The sequence below is a fragment of the Styela clava genome, chromosome 11 (assembly GCF_964204865.1).
Source record: "Styela clava chromosome 11, kaStyClav1.hap1.2, whole genome shotgun sequence".
NCBI lineage: Eukaryota > Metazoa > Chordata > Ascidiacea > Stolidobranchia > Styelidae > Styela > Styela clava.
In genome coordinates, this window is record NC_135260.1 from 3,907,612 (window position 1) to 3,928,276 (window position 20,665).

General features: G+C 35.6%; 2 protein-coding genes across 2 annotated transcripts; one reads left to right on the forward strand and one right to left on the reverse strand.

Moving 5' to 3' along the window:
• Positions 1-5,659: 5,659 nt before the first annotated feature.
• On the forward strand, positions 5,660-7,624 carry LOC144429786 (kelch-like protein 26). Its single transcript, XM_078117993.1, has 2 exons — positions 5,660-6,424; positions 6,611-7,624. Exons 1-2 carry the CDS (start codon positions 5,660-5,662, stop codon positions 7,622-7,624), a joined length of 1,779 nt encoding a protein of 592 aa, XP_077974119.1.
• A 7,585-nt stretch (positions 7,625-15,209) lies between these two features.
• Positions 15,210-18,766, reverse strand: LOC120333188 (kelch-like protein 40). Its single transcript, XM_078118230.1, has one exon. It carries the CDS (start codon positions 18,649-18,651, stop codon positions 16,684-16,686), a length of 1,968 nt encoding a protein of 655 aa, XP_077974356.1. The 5' UTR covers positions 18,652-18,766; the 3' UTR covers positions 15,210-16,683.
• Positions 18,767-20,665: the final 1,899 nt, after the last annotated feature.

Below are 20,665 nucleotides of genomic sequence, written 5' to 3' on the forward strand. Positions count from 1 at the left end.
GAAATGTCATTAGATTTCAGTCGATGCTTCTATAGGGCCATGTTCTAAGAGAAAGACTCGGATAAGTGTCAATTGATATAAAACAATTGCCATTTCCTTTTTGCAGTAATAACTTCACTAACACCCCACCGATGTGAGTCTGTAAATTTAAAAATGATGTTTTTGCAGACTGACTGTTAGTAGAAAAGAGATCAAATATTCGAAATCGGCTCAAATTTTATTTATAATTGATTTTTGGTAAGCTTCATCGGATTTACCAAATTAAATTAAAAACTCATTTCGCGGGCCGCAGGTTACACACATCTGCTCTAAATAATGAATTTTTGAATAAGATAATCGGAATTAGTCCTAAAATCAGAGACAAATTCCATTCCCTCAAAATAGGACCTACTCGATAGCGCGAAATTTTGTAGATGCAAAAATTCGCCAGAAATTTCAGTTAAATGAAATCTTCATTAAAATTTATGAATCTATTGACTTGCATGGCATTTCAGAGGATTATGATATGGTCAGTTGTTTTTTAGTTAAACATTTAATTTATAATTAAATAAAATCTCGTAATTATGTACTTTGTAATTTTGTTGTTGATAAATGAAATAAACTAAATACCCTACAAATAGGCCCTTGTGTTATTCTTTGTAAAGAAATAGGACCATGCCACATTTTCGGGGGAACACAGTTTCGATATGTTTGAGACACCCCCGCCCACACATAAGAATTTGTGCATGTCCTGGTATAAGTCATTGATATAACAGGGTGCACAATCCATCTTAGCTAAACAAAAATTAGGGAACATGGTAAGGTTAACCATACTATATCGAAAATAAATAACTTTTAATTTATAAGGTATTGATATAGCTGGGTGCTGGGGTACAATCCATCTTAGCGAAGAGATTTATGACTGTTAAGTTAAGGATGATGTTATTAAGGTTACTCATACTGGTACTACAGTAGAGAGGAAATTAATGTTCGAACTGGCATCAGCTAAATAAACATTTGTTATCGGCTGCAGGGTGAACTTTGAACCTCTTCAGACTTATATGTTGTTCTGGGTTGAATTATGCGTCATTGAGTTTGTTGCAGTTCTGGTATCCATTACTATATTGAAGTTATTTATTAATGATGACTGAATTGAGAGAGGGATTTAATTAAGTTTTAATCATTGTCAGATCACAATGACAAAACTTATATTTCTCAGTAAGATTAGATAAAATGAATGAACAATGGTTTTTGTGGCTTAAAAGTAATACATAGCCAAGGTCCATCAGATTTGGTACAATTTACGCTTGACCAAACCTGGGGAATCAATGAAAGGTATATAATGGCATTATAGTTTGTTTCAAATTTTATACGTTGGTATGCCCCACCACAATATAGTTTCTGTATCATGTCTCTCTTCAGTGCTCATCTGTAACTTTTCTCAGAGTCCTGTCTCCTTTATTAGTGGATGTGCATAACCTACTCTTTGTTTCCGGATCTCTCATATATTCGCACTCGCATCCTTGGTCATAATATGGCAATATTAGTTATTTTCGGGCTATTTTACCTTTAGGTTTATGTTTTGTGAAGTATTCCCGCACTAACTAAAATCATTTTAGGCATCCAACTATGATCCATGCTTGAGCCGAGTGTTCGTATCCACGATGACGTCAACATATTTTTTTTGTAAATTTTTTATTTTACTACTAATTCAATTTTATTTGGGTAAGTATTTCAAAGCTTAGAATTACATGAAAGAATTTGTCATTACTTCAAAGATAAGTATTTTGAACGAGCGAGAAACAGTTTCGCGCACATAATAAACAAACAAAGATTCCAGACAACTATCGTGAACATGCTCTCACATAACATTGATTATTTCGCGTTTTGTTGTAGTTAGCTGTAGTTGTTCCACCAGAACGAGTACATTCTCAACTAGTGACAGGAGTTCCATCGTACACTCAAGGCTGGTATTATCACCAACCAGGACAGATGCTTCCGATTCACCCAATACCACTCACCAATGAATTCACGATCACAGCCTGTACCCTCTACACAAGTCCATTCCAGTGCTCCCTACCAACGATGGCTTTCTGAATACCCCAGGCAACCACTCTGCAATCTGCTATTTAAATAAGAGATTGAACTCCATTTCCATCACGTACTGGTGTTTTGTGACTTGGGTTGGTTATGAAACTCACTGGAACCATCTAAACTAAATGCAGATCATATTCAATACATGTAAATATCGATTGTACACTGATATGTATGGCTTGATTAAATGGCTCTTATATTAGATCAATGTGAATTAATAGAATGTTGGTATTCGATCAATATAGGAACTATCACATATCAAGTATCTGTGTGTTATATTCATTAAAAAATATTGTTTGAATGATTCTTAATAAAATATTTGTTTTATTGATCCTTAATAATAACTTTTGTCTGTTGTCTGGGTCAAAGGTCATTTATAATCACTGCTTCCATGATGTGCGATATTATACTTTTATTACCACCAAATACATTCTCTAGAATTGCATACAAATTGCTTGGGTGCAGTATACAAGTACATAGATGATGGTAGTCTAAAGAAAGATTGCAAGTGACACCGATGGTTGAGACTTAAGAGCTATGCACAGACTTATCCTAGTGAAAGATATAGCAGTTGGCAAGGGACTTTGAAAAGTTCATCACTGTCAATAATATTGAAAATATGTGAGAAACCTTGTTCACATGATATCATTGTGAAAAGTGAAATATTATTGTATAAAAAAAACATTGATCCTTAGTATACACCTCCAATCTTCACGCCACAAAAAAACGCATTTGCTGTCAAGTTTGTGTTTTGTTTCACCCATCTACTCTATCAAACAATAGTTTTTAAACAACCCGCATTACTGTATTCTAAAGATCTTATTTGAAGTATATAAATCCTATTCCCCAATATTCACTCTCAACAAAGCCCTGCACTGTGGTGACACAGTCAAATTTTTTTTAGAGCGGCCCTTAAAAAAACGTTGCCTGCCCACCACGGTTCTAGAATATGTTCTCAATAACCCAAGCTCTGGGAGGCACCCTGTACTTATGATGAAAGTGTTAGATTGGGAAGGCAAATGTCGAATGGGAAAATTCTGGACCTACCATAAATATTAACTCCTTAAATATCTATGACACTGCCTTGCTCGTAGCGAACAGTGTGAAAATGCATCGTATGATAAATATATGACTCAGAAATGATATCTGTGCACGCGCTAAAAGAGTATCAAAGGAGGTAATCTGATAAAAAAAAGAGAGAATAGTTGATCTTCTTGCATCAGTGGCAGATTATTCAGAGCCCAATCAGAATTGAAAGTGGGAAAACGCGGAAAGTGGGAAAACGCCTCAAATTGAATTATAAGATGTTTTTGCTATTGGTCACCTAGCCATTGACTTTATGTAATTATCCCAAGTCAAATGCCATACAGACCAATCCTTATAAAATGTGGCTGAAATTCTGCTCATATTTTAGTGACAAATCAACCTTTGCATATTGCATAGAGCCGTGCTGATAAACTAGTCATAGCTCATAAGGAAATAGATTAGCTGACGTTATTCGATAATTTAATAGTGTAATAATTTACATTTGTAAGGTCGAGCATGGTCCGTTGGTAAAATACACTGCTGAAACACTGACTATGTCTGGGAAACACGATTTCTAATACATTGGTTATATGACGCCAATAGGTAATTTAATGACCGGAGTTGACGAAATAACAAACAGTTATATTTCTATGCAGCTTAGATTGGATTATTTTATTGCATTGAATAAAATAAATGAATAATGGCCTAAGAGTAATACATAGTTAAGGTCCATCATACTTCGTACAATTTATGTTTGATCAAACCTGGGGAATCAATGAAATGTATAGGATGGCATTATTGTTAGTGTCGAATTATATATGCTGTTTATGCCCCACCATAACCTTTTTTTTCTTTCTGTTTATTTGGGATAGAATATATATCCCGAGGTTCAGGGAAGTCGATAAAACAGCTTATTCAGATGAAAAACCATGCCCTTGCCCTTAAAAATGTAAGAGTATATTTACAGAAAATCCAATTTACTAATGTTTCTTAGAACAAATCGCAATACTGTATTCTAGTGAGCTTATGAAGTATATAAACCGTAATCCCTGGAATTCACTTTCAACAAAGCTCTGCACAGTGGTACACAGTCAATGTTTCTTAGTGCGGACGTTTTTTGGTGCGGCCCTTGAAAAAACCTTTGTCCACTCCAGTTCTAGAATATATTCCAAATAATCCAATTCCTTGGCACCCTGTACTTACGATGAAAGTGTTAAAGGTAGACTATTGCCGAATTGGAAATATTCGGGGCCTACCATAAATATTAGCACCTTACATTTCTGTTACAGTGCCTTCTTTGGTCGTAATGAGCAGTGCGAAAATGCATTGTATGATAAAGATATGACTCAGAAATGATATCTATGCCAGTCCTAAAAGAGTATTAAGGGGGGTAATCTTATGTTAAAAAAAGAGAATATGGGTTCCTCATGCACCAGTGACAGATTATTCAGAATCTAGTCAGAATTGATGATAGGAAAACGGTTCGAATCGAATTATAAAATGCTTTATAAACAGTAGCAAGCAGTACATATGAAACGTGGAACAAGCATTCTAGCTAGACGTTAGAAAATATGAGTCGGGAGCCATGGTTTGAAAGAATAATGTTGCAAGTGTGCAAGACTTGAAATTCAACTGCACAAATAGTCTGATGGCACCCATTACATTTTTCAGAGATGAGTGTTCTTCACTTCTGATTGAGTGCACATAATGCACCACCATACTTTCAAATAGTCTCCAAGTAGCTCCCTGCATTTCAGTGGTCGCCTGTGACTTAACTTAAGGTGAGTTTCCTTCACTATTGTGTAAATACGTATATTGCACCACCAACATTTTAAATCCCCCCAGTAGGTTTTGAAGTTTAGATGATTGTTCGTAACTGTGCTCTGAGATGAGACTTTTACACTTCTGAGTGAGGACGCGTAATTCACCATCAATCGCTTTGAATTCTGAATAGAATCAGTTGCTCTTGGTATTTTAGTGGTTTTCGTAACGCTGTACAGAGATGAGTCTCCTACTGAATGGAATTTCAAAATTCTAAATAGTTTTGGTAGCTCTTAGCGTTTCAGCCACCAATGCCAACGGTCACCTTGCTCTGAAATGAGTCTATTCTACTACTGAGTGCATGATGCACTACTGAACTTACTAACAGGAAACCAAGTTTGCCCCTTACTGAATAGTCAGCTTTGTCTCTAATGAAAGAGACGCATTGAAATGTCTGTTATCTATACGAAATAACAACCTACTTGAGAAAGTAGGTTGCAGTGTACATGATAGGATTTTCATATTAATCCTAAAATCGCAATCTCATGGCGATTGGATGTTTGAAAATCACTGCACCAGGACATCTATATAACAAATTAGGATTTGACCTTTTTGTAACCTTGAATCTTGTTTCTATCTCTCCTCTCTTTATATTGTATTGCAAATTTGAAATTCTCCAATACTACAAATATTTACCTAATATACAAATACCACAGAATCTAGTTAGGTAATCATCTTGCTGTCATCTATATTACTATTAAAGCCTTGTCATTTGTGAATCACTTCCAAGATACAGAATATGGATGAATTCAAAAAATCTGCAAAGATTACCCACTCATTGAATGTACTTACATCATTCAATGAACTAAAACAATCTGACTGCATTTGTAACTTCACAATCCAAGTTGGTGACAAATCTTTCAAAGTCCATCGAGATCTGCTTGGCGCAGTATCAAAGTACTTCAAAGGCATGTTTTCAAGTAACATGGTTGAGGCTCGGAATGGTTTTGTTATTATGAAAGACATCTGTGCTGATGCTGTAGGGCAGTGTGTAGATTTCATGTACACCGGTGAAGCAAATCCATCCATGGAATCTGTTGAAAATATCTTGTATGCTTCCCACTTAATGCAGCTTGATGTATTATCGAGTATATGCTTCAATTTCATGGAAAATAATTTGTCAGTGCAGCATTGCCTTTTAGTGGTCAGGTTGGCAAGACTCTATGATCACACAGAGGTACAAACCATTGCTGAGCAATTCATTTTGGATAATTTTGAGTCTCTGATTTTGGGCGAAGATTTCCTACATCTGAGCAAAGAAGAACTCGTATTTTATCTGCAAAAGTTGGATAAAAAGCATGAGGTAGTTTGGCATGCTGTGAGAAGATGGATTTCGAACAAAGGTGAAAAAATTGGATCAGAATTATTGGAGACTTTGCATTTCGGGGAGTTTCCCTATAAGTTTTTGCTCACTGATCTGCTAAATGATTCTTTGGTACAAAGTTCTCCAGATGCACAAAGTTTTGTTATCAAAAAATTGCTTTCAAATATCGATGGGTTGAAAGTGAATTTATCCCTCAACACTTTATTTGTTTTGAGGAAGATTAATCGGATCAAAAACAAAGTTTGCTCAGAGAATGTCAGAAATATAATCAATGAGTTCATGGCTCAGAATTTTGAACAGATTGTACCGTTGGATGAATTTATCGAGTTGAAAAAAATTGAAATTTTTTTCTTGTTCAAATCTCAGGAAACAAAATATTCTTCAGAGAAAATTAAATGGGAAGCTGCGCTGAAATGGGCCAAACAAAGTCGCCGTCATCAAAAAAATTTTTCAGACTTGTTCGGGTTGATAAAACTTCAGGATTTTTCTTATGAGTTTATTCGACAAACAGTCAGAAATGAACCTTTAGTTAAAGAGTCGCATAAGTGTAAAGATTTATTGCTTGATATTCTCCATGCCAAAGCTCAGGGGGGAAAACTTGTTCCACATATTGCTGTCACAACAAAGACTGGTATAAAGGCTCTGAATCTCCAAACAAATCAATGGTCTAGTTTGCAGTCAGATTATGATGTTGGCTTTCACCTTGTCAATGGTGAGGGACAATTGTTTGCTTCAGATGGAAATAAATTGTCTTTGCTACAAGATGGGCAATGGACTAAGAAGGCCAAGGTTGAAAGGAAGAGTGATGAGAGGTATGAGATGGTTTATCTTAAGGGTGGGATTTATATTATCACCCGTGACCAGAATACAATGCGATATGACATTGCCAAAGACAGATGGGATAATAATTTGCCTTCATGTGATCTTGATCATGGTTTTTGTGCTGCTGCCTCTGATGAGTTTATATATGCGATGGGAGGTTATTCAACTGCGACAGAAGCAAAAGTATACAATCGTGGAATTAAGAAATGGTCTCCACTGCCACAGATGTCTCATCAAGCATATGATAGTGCAGCAGTCGTGTTTCAAAGTATGGTTTATGTATTGGGAGGAGATGATATGGGGTATCCTCACTGTTATGTTCAATGTTATAACCCTACTGTTCGCTCATGGACAGAAATTGAAGTAATGGCGATGTATAGACAATATTTCAGTGCATGTGTTGTTGATAATAAAATGTATGCAGTCGGTGGGGATAGTTATCGAGACCTGACGGATTCTATTGAAACATTCAATGAGAAAACTGGTAAATGGGAAATAGTCTGTGAAATGGATCGGCTTCAGGTTCCATGGGTCTATTGCTGTAGCTTTGCTCGATAAATAAGTAATCAATGATAAAAGTGGATAACGAGGAAATACACTTGTTTCTTGTTATCTTGTATATACTGACTATATGGCAATGAATCTTACGATTCAATATTTTCCTTCAATTCAATATCAATTTCAGATACAAAATTGTACATAATAATGTGATTTAGTTGACTCCTATTTATAATTACCAAGAAACTTCAATATCAGACATGTTGTGATTTGGCTCATTTGCTATCAATTAGCCAAACTTTATTCGTTACCTTTCCTTAGTAAATAGATGTGCTCTAGTCTTTTTCTCATTTTTCCACGATTCAGTAAGCACTATAATAGAATGTATTAATCCAGGGGTCGGCACAGTGACGTAGCCAGGGGGTGGTTTTGCGGGTCGACCCCCCCCCCCCCTTTTTAAATGTAAAAAAATTAAAAATAATTTTTCTGTATCGTAGATAGCACCGTAGCTTAAAATGCTTTTTAGACCCTCAAGGCTACTAAAAACACGCGTATTCCAGCGTTTGATCGGACCCGCTAGCTGTTTCGATCTAACTTGGCAAAAAAAATTTGAGCCAATTACTTGCAACCATTATTTTGGCCCGCGAGCGACAAAAGGTTGCCGACCCCTGTAATTAACCGAATAAATGCAGTTCTAGATAAATATCATCTCATTAAGTCATTGGCATTGTTGTAACTGTAACAAATTCATCCTGAACTCTCCCTCTGTTTTTTATTTCCTCCTCATCGAGTTTGAATTTTTGAATGGTTACGTTTCACTGCTTGGTGTTCATTTTATCTCACACTTATATCGGCATTTATTGAATTACTTTGCTTCATGTTGTTCATATGCACTTGCTTTATATGTAATATTGCACTCCATATGTGTTTGATGTAATAGATATTTGAATTCTCAAATCATAAGATTGATAATGTTGACAATTTCAGTGGAAAAATATTTTTAAATTTTTCAACTTCAATACTCCACTGCAGAGAGGACTTTTTTATTCATTGAGCAGCAAATTTATTTACTTAGTGTGCTCTATACTTTATATGCTACTAATTCAAATGTAGATAGCTATCTAATATGTAAGCAATTATTAACTTTAGTGATATAGATTCAACTGTGGGTAGGTTGCCAGTAATCTGTTTCAAAGACAGGACTAGTTGAAGTCTTGTGTATTGAAGAAGAGTTGACAATCCAGTGACCCAAACTCAAGTTTGGTCAAAATAATGGCTCGGAACCCGATTTTGTATATGTGAGGATTGAATATGAACAGACACATTGGCAATCTATAATACAGATTTCAACCCGCTCATCAGTTAGGTATATGCTCACAGTCATGAGCTTCCTTAACCCATGTGAAGCCAAAGACAGTACACAAATAACTTTTGTATAAACTTGACATATTGAAGTTTGCAGATTGCATATTTTGACTTACAAATGGTCCATATATGATGGTACCTGTCAATGCTGAATTACCCAGGAATGCCCGATGCACCAAGGCAAGTACCAATGACAGGAGGCCACCATACCCCTCTATTCAAGTAGTAAGACCACACTATCACCCATCGAGCCAGATGGCTTCACAATCCACGATAATTCATTCCTTCGGACAAACGCTTCCAAACCAACCAGTAGTCGGAATAGCTGATTCGCCAATGTATTCTCGCCATTATCTGCGACGTCTACACAAGTCAATCCCAGTGCTCCCTACACAGCGATCTCTATTTATCCAGAATAATTGAAGTAATAAGCTTATAACACATCCCAGTGAAAAGCAAGCTAACAGACAGATTAATTTGTGGGCACGATGACCTTGTTACAGGTTGTTAATCATTGGTCCAAATCACAAGTCCACCACCTCATTTAGTGTGTGATAAATGGAGTAGTCTCGAACCGGAAAGATTGCGGTTTGTCAATAAAAAATTATTCTGAAATGTCATTAGATTTCAGTCGATGCTTCTATAGGGCCATGTTCTAAGAGAAAGACTCGGATAAGTGTCAATTGATATAAAACAATTGCCATTTCCTTTTTGCAGTAATAACTTCACTAACACCCCACCGATGTGAGTCTGTAAATTTAAGAATGATGTTTTTGCAGACTGACTGTTAGTAGAAAAGAGATCAAATATTCGAAATCGGCTCAAATTTTATTTATAATTGATTTTTGGTAAGCTTCATCGGATTTACCAAATTAAATTAAAAACTCATTTCGCGGGCCGCAGGTTACACACATCTGCTCTAAATAATGAATTTTTGAATAAGATAATCGGAATTAGTCCTAAAATCAGAGACAAATTCCATTCCCTCAAAATAGGACCTACTCGATAGCGCGAAATTTTGTAGATGCAAAAATTCGCCAGAAATTTCAGTTAAATGAAATCTTCATTAAAATTTATGAATCTATTGACTTGCATGGCATTTCAGAGGATTATGATATGGTCAGTTGTTTTTTAGTTAAACATTTAATTTATAATTAAATAAAATCTCGTAATTATGTACTTTGTAATTTTGTTGTTGATAAATGAAATAAACTAAATACCCTACAAATAGGCCCTTGTGTTATTCTTTGTAAAGAAATAGGACCATGCCACATTTTCGGGGGAACACAGTTTCGATATGTTTGAGACACCCCCGCCCACACATAAGAATTTGTGCATGTCCTGGTATAAGTCATTGATATAACAGGGTGCACAATCCATCTTAGCTAAACAAAAATTAGGGAACATGGTAAGGTTAACCATACTATATCGAAAATAAATAACTTTTAATTTATAAGGTATTGATATAGCTGGGTGCTGGGGTACAATCCATCTTAGCGAAGAGATTTATGACTGTTAAGTTAAGGATGATGTTATTAAGGTTACTCATACTGGTACTACAGTAGAGAGGAAATTAATGTTCGAACTGGCATCAGCTAAATAAACATTTGTTATCGGCTGCAGGGTGAACTTTGAACCTCTTCAGACTTATATGTTGTTCTGGGTTGAATTATGCGTCATTGAGTTTGTTGCAGTTCTGGTATCCATTACTATATTGAAGTTATTTATTAATGATGACTGAATTGAGAGAGGGATTTAATTAAGTTTTAATCATTGTCAGATCACAATGACAAAACTTATATTTCTCAGTAAGATTAGATAAAATGAATGAACAATGGTTTTTGTGGCTTAAAAGTAATACATAGCCAAGGTCCATCAGATTTGGTACAATTTACGCTTGACCAAACCTGGGGAATCAATGAAAGGTATATAATGGCATTATAGTTTGTTTCAAATTTTATACGTTGGTATGCCCCACCACAATATAGTTTCTGTATCATGTCTCTCTTCAGTGCTCATCTGTAACTTTTCTCAGAGTCCTGTCTCCTTTATTAGTGGATGTGCATAACCTACTCTTTGTTTCCGGATCTCTCATATATTCGCACTCGCATCCTTGGTCATAATATGGCAATATTAGTTATTTTCGGGCTATTTTACCTTTAGGTTTATGTTTTGTGAAGTATTCCCGCACTAACTAAAATCATTTTAGGCATCCAACTATGATCCATGCTTGAGCCGAGTGTTCGTATCCACGATGACGTCAACATATTTTTTTTGTAAATTTTTTATTTTACTACTAATTCAATTTTATTTGGGTAAGTATTTCAAAGCTTAGAATTACATGAAAGAATTTGTCATTACTTCAAAGATAAGTATTTTGAACGAGCGAGAAACAGTTTCGCGCACATAATAAACAAACAAAGATTCCAGACAACTATCGTGAACATGCTCTCACATAACATTGATTATTTCGCGTTTTGTTGTAGTTAGCTGTAGTTGTTCCACCAGAACGAGTACATTCTCAACTAGTGACAGGAGTTCCATCGTACACTCAAGGCTGGTATTATCACCAACCAGGACAGATGCTTCCGATTCACCCAATACCACTCACCAATGAATTCACGATCACAGCCTGTACCCTCTACACAAGTCCATTCCAGTGCTCCCTACCAACGATGGCTTTCTGAATACCCCAGGCAACCACTCTGCAATCTGCTATTTAAATAAGAGATTGAACTCCATTTTCATCACGTACTGGTGTTTTGTGACTTGGGTTGGTTATGAAACTCACTGGAACCATCTAAACTAAATGCAGATCATATTCAATACATGTAAATATCGATTGTACACTGATATGTATGGCTTGATTAAATGGCTCTTATATTAGATCAATGTGAATTAATAGAATGTTGGTATTCGATCAATATAGGAACTATCACATATCAAGTATCTGTGTGTTATATTCATTAAAAAATATTGTTTGAATGATTCTTAATAAAATATTTGTTTTATTGATCCTTAATAATAACTTTTGTCTGTTGTCTGGGTCAAAGGTCATTTATAATCACTGCTTCCATGATGTGCGATATTATACTTTTATTACCACCAAATACATTCTCTAGAATTGCATACAAATTGCTTGGGTGCAGTATACAAGTACATAGATGATGGTAGTCTAAAGAAAGATTGCAAGTGACACCGATGGTTGAGACTTAAGAGCTATGCACAGACTTATCCTAGTGAAAGATATAGCAGTTGGCAAGGGACTTTGAAAAGTTCATCACTGTCAATAATATTGAAAATATGTGAGAAACCTTGTTCACATGATATCATTGTGAAAAGTGAAATATTATTGTATAAAAAAAACATTGATCCTTAGTATACACCTCCAATCTTCACGCCACAAAAAAACGCATTTGCTGTCAAGTTTGTGTTTTGTTTCACCCATCTACTCTATCAAACAATAGTTTTTAAACAACCCGCATTACTGTATTCTAAAGATCTTATTTGAAGTATATAAATCCTATTCCCCAATATTCACTCTCAACAAAGCCCTGCACTGTGGTGACACAGTCAAATTTTTTTTAGAGCGGCCCTTAAAAAAACGTTGCCTGCCCACCACGGTTCTAGAATATGTTCTCAATAACCCAAGCTCTGGGAGGCACCCTGTACTTATGATGAAAGTGTTAGATTGGGAAGGCAAATGTCGAATGGGAAAATTCTGGACCTACCATAAATATTAACTCCTTAAATATCTATGACACTGCCTTGCTCGTAGCGAACAGTGTGAAAATGCATCGTATGATAAATATATGACTCAGAAATGATATCTGTGCACGCGCTAAAAGAGTATCAAAGGAGGTAATCTGATAAAAAAAAGAGAGAATAGTTGATCTTCTTGCATCAGTGGCAGATTATTCAGAGCCCAATCAGAATTGAAAGTGGGAAAACGCGGAAAGTGGGAAAACGCCTCAAATTGAATTATAAGATGTTTTTGCTATTGGTCACCTAGCCATTGACTTTATGTAATTATCCCAAGTCAAATGCCATACAGACCAATCCTTATAAAATGTGGCTGAAATTCTGCTCATATTTTAGTGACAAATCAACCTTTGCATATTGCATAGAGCCGTGCTGATAAACTAGTCATAGCTCATAAGGAAATAGATTAGCTGACGTTATTCGATAATTTAATAGTGTAATAATTTACATTTGTAAGGTCGAGCATGGTCCGTTGGTAAAATACACTGCTGAAACACTGACTATGTCTGGGAAACACGATTTCTAATACATTGGTTATATGACGCCAATAGGTAATTTAAGGAGAATGATCATTCTCCTTCTATTTACGGACTGATATTTTATCATGGCGGATTTGAGAATAAATTATCATCTATATATATATATCTAATCTATTTGATATACAAAATGTCACCTAAATTTTTTAAATCGTTGGATATCGATGGCTGCTTGTACAGGTCCTTGTTTGGAGTGAAAGACGCGTTATGGTCTGATTCTTTTTGATAGTAATTTTGACAAATCAGCGAGTGCAATTCAGTCGCATATGTCGGAAATTTTCCGCGTTCTGGTCATTTTTCATCTATGGCAGGGGTGTGAATCCTGCGGGCAAAATGTGGTCAACATGGGAAAATTCTGCGGCCTACAAGAAAGAGCCAAATTTAAACGGTATGCGGCCCGCGAAACGAGTTTTTAATTTATTTCAATCTCGTACGTGCGAGTAATTCCAATCCCGTCGCAAAGCCTGAACCTGATGCAAAGCCAAAGCCTGCATCTATTCGAAAGCCCATGTTAAATAATGGTGCGGCCCACGGTTCCACTCTGTTATTTGTATTTGCCTGTATTAAAGGTTGTGCATCCCTTATCTATGGAATACAGTGTTTGGGAGTATCGAGTTATTGACTCGACTCGAGTTACCATTTATCAAAGACTAGAAGGGACTCGAGTCATCTGAATAAAATGACTCGGACTTCGTCTCTATCAATCGACATTGAGACTTAATTCAGCGATTGCCTCGACTTGATCGGCAATTCAAGGTTTCGGGAAGGTTTGAGTTCGACTCGAGTCATCGCATCATCAACAAACTGTCAGTGAAAATTAACCCAATGATTGAGTCTTGACTTGGAGTTTAGTTAGTTGCTTCTATTCAACACAGGTGGAATGTTTGTACATTATTGATATATAAAATAACTATTTTATAGTTATCCTTAGGGAGAGAGACCAATTTAATCATGCAACGATACACTCTAGTTTGCATTTTGGATACACTGACATAAGACTTCTGTTGTCCGGGGAGTTGCTGATAATGATATTCCTTATGACTAACCAAAAAAATAATTTAGGGAGTTAACAAATTATAGATGCTGTTATACATGGGACAAAATAATTTAAAAGTAAAGTAGGAATGATATATTTGTATTATTATTTAAATTATCAAACTAAGCACCCTATAACGTTCTACTCGCGCCGGTTGCTCTAGACACGCCCAATCCGGAGTGATAGCCAATGAGAGTTTATTACTCATCGATCTCGATCGGTAAGTATATTGATGGGTATTTGTCTGTTTGTTCGTTTGTCTGTTAGACAATTTCGTATGTTACGAGATATCTCACGAAAGCGAGGTTGAATCTGCTCCAATTTTTGCCTATGTATTCATCATATCTCGGACCAGAAACCCATTGATTAGATGAATTATGTCGTATACCTAGCATGTTATTAATTATTCAGTGATGGGACACGCGGTGTCGCTATTGAGTCAGAGCGAAGGAATCGAAACCGCAGTTTCTGCTTTGGGGGATCCCCAAACTATGGCAGTGACATTTACTACGGGAGTACCAATTATTCTGTCTGTTGGCTTTTCTTCTACTCGGGTATGATATAAACTGTCTTATAATTTCACTTATTCTCGGTAAATAGGGAAATTCTATCCTGTATTTAGAAACAAACATCGAAATATTGAGATAAATATGGCTCCAGATGTAGAATATTAAATCCTCCTATTGTTCTGAACAAGGCTGAGTTTGGGTCACTGGATTGTAAACTTTTCTTCAATACACAAGACCGGACCAGTCCTGCCTTTGGGGAGAGATTATTTGCAATATAGCTACAGTTTAAACTATATCTGAGAAATGAATAATTGCATATTTATTAGATGGTAAACACACTTTGAAACATCAATATAATTAAAATTGCATAACCAAACAACAATTATAGATGCTTGAAATAAGGATGCCAAAAAAAACAAAAATTATTCAGTTTTTCAAATCATAAAATTCAGCCTTTTTCGAGCAATCAAAATTTTTACAAAATCTGACATGAACAATGATTTATGATTAGAAATTTGAAATATTGAATATACATATATATGTTTGAACAAAAAATACAGATGCTGAATTACAGAAAACAAAGAATGAAGAAAAATCCTTCAATCTGTATATTTAATATTTCTAATATATATACAAGTATATATATATATAGGCATAATGTGTGTCTGTGCAGCCAGACTTTTGTATGTTGGACATGCTCACGTGTTGTATTTACATGGGTTTTAGTTTATATTGTCAATATTTCTTTTTTTCTAAGCTGGAGTTGGAGTCGAAATATTCCTCAAGTCGGTAACAGAGGTTCAAATTTGCCTAATCTCAGAGCCAGACCTTTGAAATGTTTTTTCAAGGTTGGAGTCTTATGTAAAATCACTGCAATTTCACCCAATAGAATTTCAACTTGAAACATTCGAATTATATATACATATATATATAAAAAACTTACTTGGATTTATAGTGATTCCCTTCTTATACCAAGTAAATTTAGCCTCATAAATCATTTTCACAAGAAGAGAGTTTTATATTTTTAGATCAAAATACAAAAATAGTTTATTTTGACACAAATTTGTCACAGCCGTCATTAAATATCATAAAAAGATTTTCAAATTCTCTCAATTAAGAAATATTAACTTTTACTGTATATAATAAAATATTGCAAATAAAGAGAAAGTTAAAGAAAAAATAATATGGCTGCTCGTAAGCTTATGGGCTTCACTCTGCAATTCCATGGCAATGAGGTTCGAAACCGATGTAATTAAACGCATGCCCAACACGTCTACCAAATTGTGTTAGACAGGGTTACAAATGTTACTGCTACTGCTCACGTTTAGATAGATTGCTTGTTGGTAATATTTAGAGTTTACATTTTTATCCCGGGGGAGAGAAAAGGTATTAAGACGACTTAATCAAATGGCAAATCATAGTCTCTCGTTCTGCATGTAGATTTAACGAGTTAAAAAAATAAACTATAGAATCGATGAAATGAAAAATTATCGTGCTTGATACAGCTAAAATATTCATACATCTATCTGGGAAGGTTTATTGAAGTTCAATCACCACCAATGACCGAAAAGAAAAGTTAATAAGAGTTAGTGCCAGATTCTACGGCTCACCTATAAAATAGGGATTACATTTTTATCTTAGGGGAGAAGAAAGCCAATGAGACGGCTTAATCATTGAGCAAACTACGGCCATATGCCAACTCTCGTCTGGCATATGGATTTAATGAATTGAAAACATGAACTATAAAATGAATGAAATGAGAAATTATTGTGATTGACACAGCTAGAATATTCGAACATCTATCATTGAAGATAAATCAACACCAGGCAATGACCCAATAGTTTATACAGTCAGTATTTACATGAAGCAGGAATATTTCCTCATCATCAACTTTTATCATTCATTGAACATCTATCGAGCAAAGCTACAGCATTGAACCCAATCCAACTTAGGTCGATCCATTTCACAGACTATTTCCCATTCACCAGTTTGCTCACTGAATGTTTCAATAGAATCCTTAGTCAGGCCTTTAACTTCAGCCCCACCCACTGCATACATTTTATTGTCAACAACACATGCACCGAAATAACTTCTATTCATCTTCATTTTTACAATTTCTGTCCATGCGCGTACAACAGGGTTATAGCATTGAACAAGGTTGTGAAAGTGCTCCCCATCAATACCCCCCAGTAAATAAACCATACTTTGAAAAACGACTGCTGCTCCACCTGCTGTTCCATAAATCATCTGTGGCAGGGAAGACCATTTGTTTGTTCCAGGATCGTATACTTTCGCTTCTCTCCATGTTGACCCACCTCCCATCGCATATATAAACCCATCAGAGGCAGCAACATGAAAACCTGGACCAAGACGACATAAAGGCAAATTCTTATCCCATCTGTCTTTGGCGATGTCATATTGCACTGTATGCTGATCACAGTTCATAATATAAATCCTACCCTTAAGATAAATCATCTTATCCCAGTCATCTTTCTTCCTTTCAATCTTGGACTTCTTAATCCATCGACCATTTTGTAGCAAAGACAATTCACACCCGTCTGAAGCATACAATCGTCCCTCAACATTGACAAGATGAATTCCAACATCATAATCTGACTGCAAACTAGACCATTGATTTGTTTGGAGATTCAGAGTCTTTATACCAGTATCTGATGAGACAGCAATATGTGGAACATATGTTTGAACCTCAGCTCTGGCACAGAGAACATCAAGCAATAAATCTTTACACTTATGTGACTCTTCAACTAAAGGTTCATTTCTGACCGTTTGCCGAATAAAATCCCCAGAAAAATCCTGAAGTTTAATCAGCTCAAACAAGTCTGGAAATAATTTCTGATGACGACGACTTTGTTTGGCCCATTTCAATGCAGCTTCCCATTTAATTTTCTCTGAAGAATATTTTGTTTCCAGAGATTTGAACAAGAAAAAAATTTCATCTTTTTCCAACTCGATAAATTCATCCATCAGTACAATCTGTTCAAAATTCTGAGCCATAAATTTATTGATTATATTTTTGACATTCTCTGAGCAAACTTTGTTTTCAATCCGATTAATCTTCCTCAAAATAAATAAAGTGTTGAGAGACAAATTTTCTTTCAACCCATCGATATTCGAAAGCAATATTTTGACGACAAAACTTTTCGCATCTGAAGAACTTTTGACCAAAGAATCTGTTAGCAGATCTGTGAGCAAAAACTTATAGGGAAACTCTCCAAAATGCAAAGTCTCCATTAATTCTGATCCAATCTTTCCACCTTTGTTTGAAATCCATCTTCTCACAGCATGCCAAACTACTTCATGTTTTTTATCCAACTTTTGCAGATAAAATATGAGTTCTTCTTTGCTCAGGTGAAAAAAATCTTCACCCAAAATCAGAGATTCAAAATTATCCACAATAAATCGCTCAGCAATGGTTTCTAGCTCTGTTCGATCATAAAGCCTTGCCAACCTGCCCACTAGAAGGCAATGCTGCACTGACAGATTATTTTCCATGAAATTAAAGCATATACTCGATAATACATCAAGCTGCATTAAGTGGGAAGCATACAAAGTATTTTCAACAGATTCCATGGATGGATTTGCTTCACCAGTATACATGAAATCTACACACTGCCCTACAGCATCAGCACAGATGTCTTTCATAATAACAAAACCATTCCGAGCCTCAACCATGTTACTTGAAAACATGCCTTTGAAATACTTTGATACTGCGCCAAGTAGGTCTCGATGGACTTTGAAAGATTTGTCACCAACTTTGATTGTGAAGTTACAAATGCAGTCAGATTGCTTTAGCTCATTGAATGATGAAAGTATATTCAATGAGTGGGTAATCTTTGCAGATTTTTTAAAATCAGCCATTTCATGAATCCTAGAAGATCTTCGCGACGGCTTTATAACAGATAAAGATGCTGATGTAACTAAATTCTGTATTATTTGTGTAGTAAGTAGATATTTGAGTCATTATAGAATTTCGTTTTTGTAACACTATAAAAATAAATAGAAATTAAATAGTAGTAGAAAGATACTAGTAGTAGAAATTCAAATGCTTTCAAACATTCATACACTACATCCTAATTTTCTCAAATTTTAGTGTTTTCCTATAGACAACACACATTGCAATGTGTCTCTCTCACTAAAGACAAATCTGACTATTCAACAACAACTGGACAAACTTGTCTTTCTTGTCAGTCATACCAATGTTTAGTACATGTCTTGCAACACTACCTAGTATGTGCTAATATACTTGAAAAATGATATAATGATCATGAAAAGCTATACCCAAAAATTAATTTAATTTGAGCTTTCCCCTTGAAATAAGACCTAGTCGATAGCGCGAAATTTTGAATTTAAAATTTATGAATCCAGTGACTTGTAAGACATTCCAGGTGATTATGATATGGTCATATTTGAATAATCTATATTCTACTATGGATATTCGATCCCATATTTTGTATATTTGAAAATCTCGTAATTCTCTACTTTGTAATTTGTTTTTGATAAATGAAAATAAAAGACATCCCCAAAATAAGCCCTATTGTTATTTTACGAACGAAAATTTTTATAACAGCCTGTTCTATCTTCGGGGAAACACGGTAGAACCAGTTGAATTAATTGGATATGAGGAGTTTCACTTAACTTACCGTATGTTATACAAGTGGATTTAGATTCCAACATTTCTGAATGAAAACAACTTCGTGGCAAACTTTCAAGTAGCAGCTTGATATTGGGCCATATGCTCTGTTAAATTCCTCATTAGCCCACACAGGGTAAAAATAAATCAATTGGTATTTGGCAATAATGAAAGGCGTATGCATTTGACTTGGAACGAATATACGAGTCCGTGGCTCAAAATGGCAGTGAATGTTGAATGGCAGTTTGATCTCCTTCCTTATCATTGACATTCATTTCCCGAATGCGTAATTTACTTGACGAAAACATTGATATATGTCTATGACATAGGCGTAGCCATGCGCCCCAATATTCCTTGCATAACTTCTTCGACAGCGAAGAAAGTCTCTAGAGCAGGGGTTCTAAACCTTTTTTCTGTCAAGTACCCCACGTTCACGAAACAATCAACGCGAACCCCCGGTAATCAGACACCAAACAAAGTTGTGATCTACTGATATATTGACTAACAATTTGTTGCAACACCAATTTATTGATCATATGTAACTAAATGAAATCGTCTTGTTGATATTATTGCCAAGGCTGTCGTCTGCCTAACTAATGAATTCTTGAAAACTCTCCCAAGTTTCAATAAGCATAATCACTTCTCCAGTGCTCGCAGCACGCTGTCTTTAGAGATTTCACAGTTTGTACGCAAAGCCTTGAATTTCACATTGTTGCATCACAATCACAACACCACAAGATCAGGGAAAATCTACTTTTCCATTGGCGTCTAGTTTCAATGGGCACGCATTTTCCTATGGTAGTAATAAAAGATATTAAAAAACAGCAACATACAAAAACTCGACTGTCATCCAAGTACCCCTGGAAATCTTCTCGTGAACCTGAGGGGGTTCGCGAACCCCAGGTTGAGAACCCCTTCTCTAGAGTCTAGAGCAGTGGTTCTGAAACTTTTTGAGCCGCGCCCCCCTTTGAAATATTTTACAAACTTCGCGCCCCCCCCCCTCTTTTTGCTTCAAAAAAATGGTTTTGTGATGGACATGTTGTTATATATTAAGATGGCGCAAGAAGAGTGTTGGTCTCATAGCGTCATTGCTCAGATTGTTTAGGCATAAAATGCATGGGATAACGCAACTTCGCCATTCACTGTCGTATTTATAAAGCCAAATAGTGGTTGGTTGGTCATACATTCTCGTTTTTCCGCTCAGTTTGCAATACCTGGTGAGGTCAAACTAATTTTCAAGTA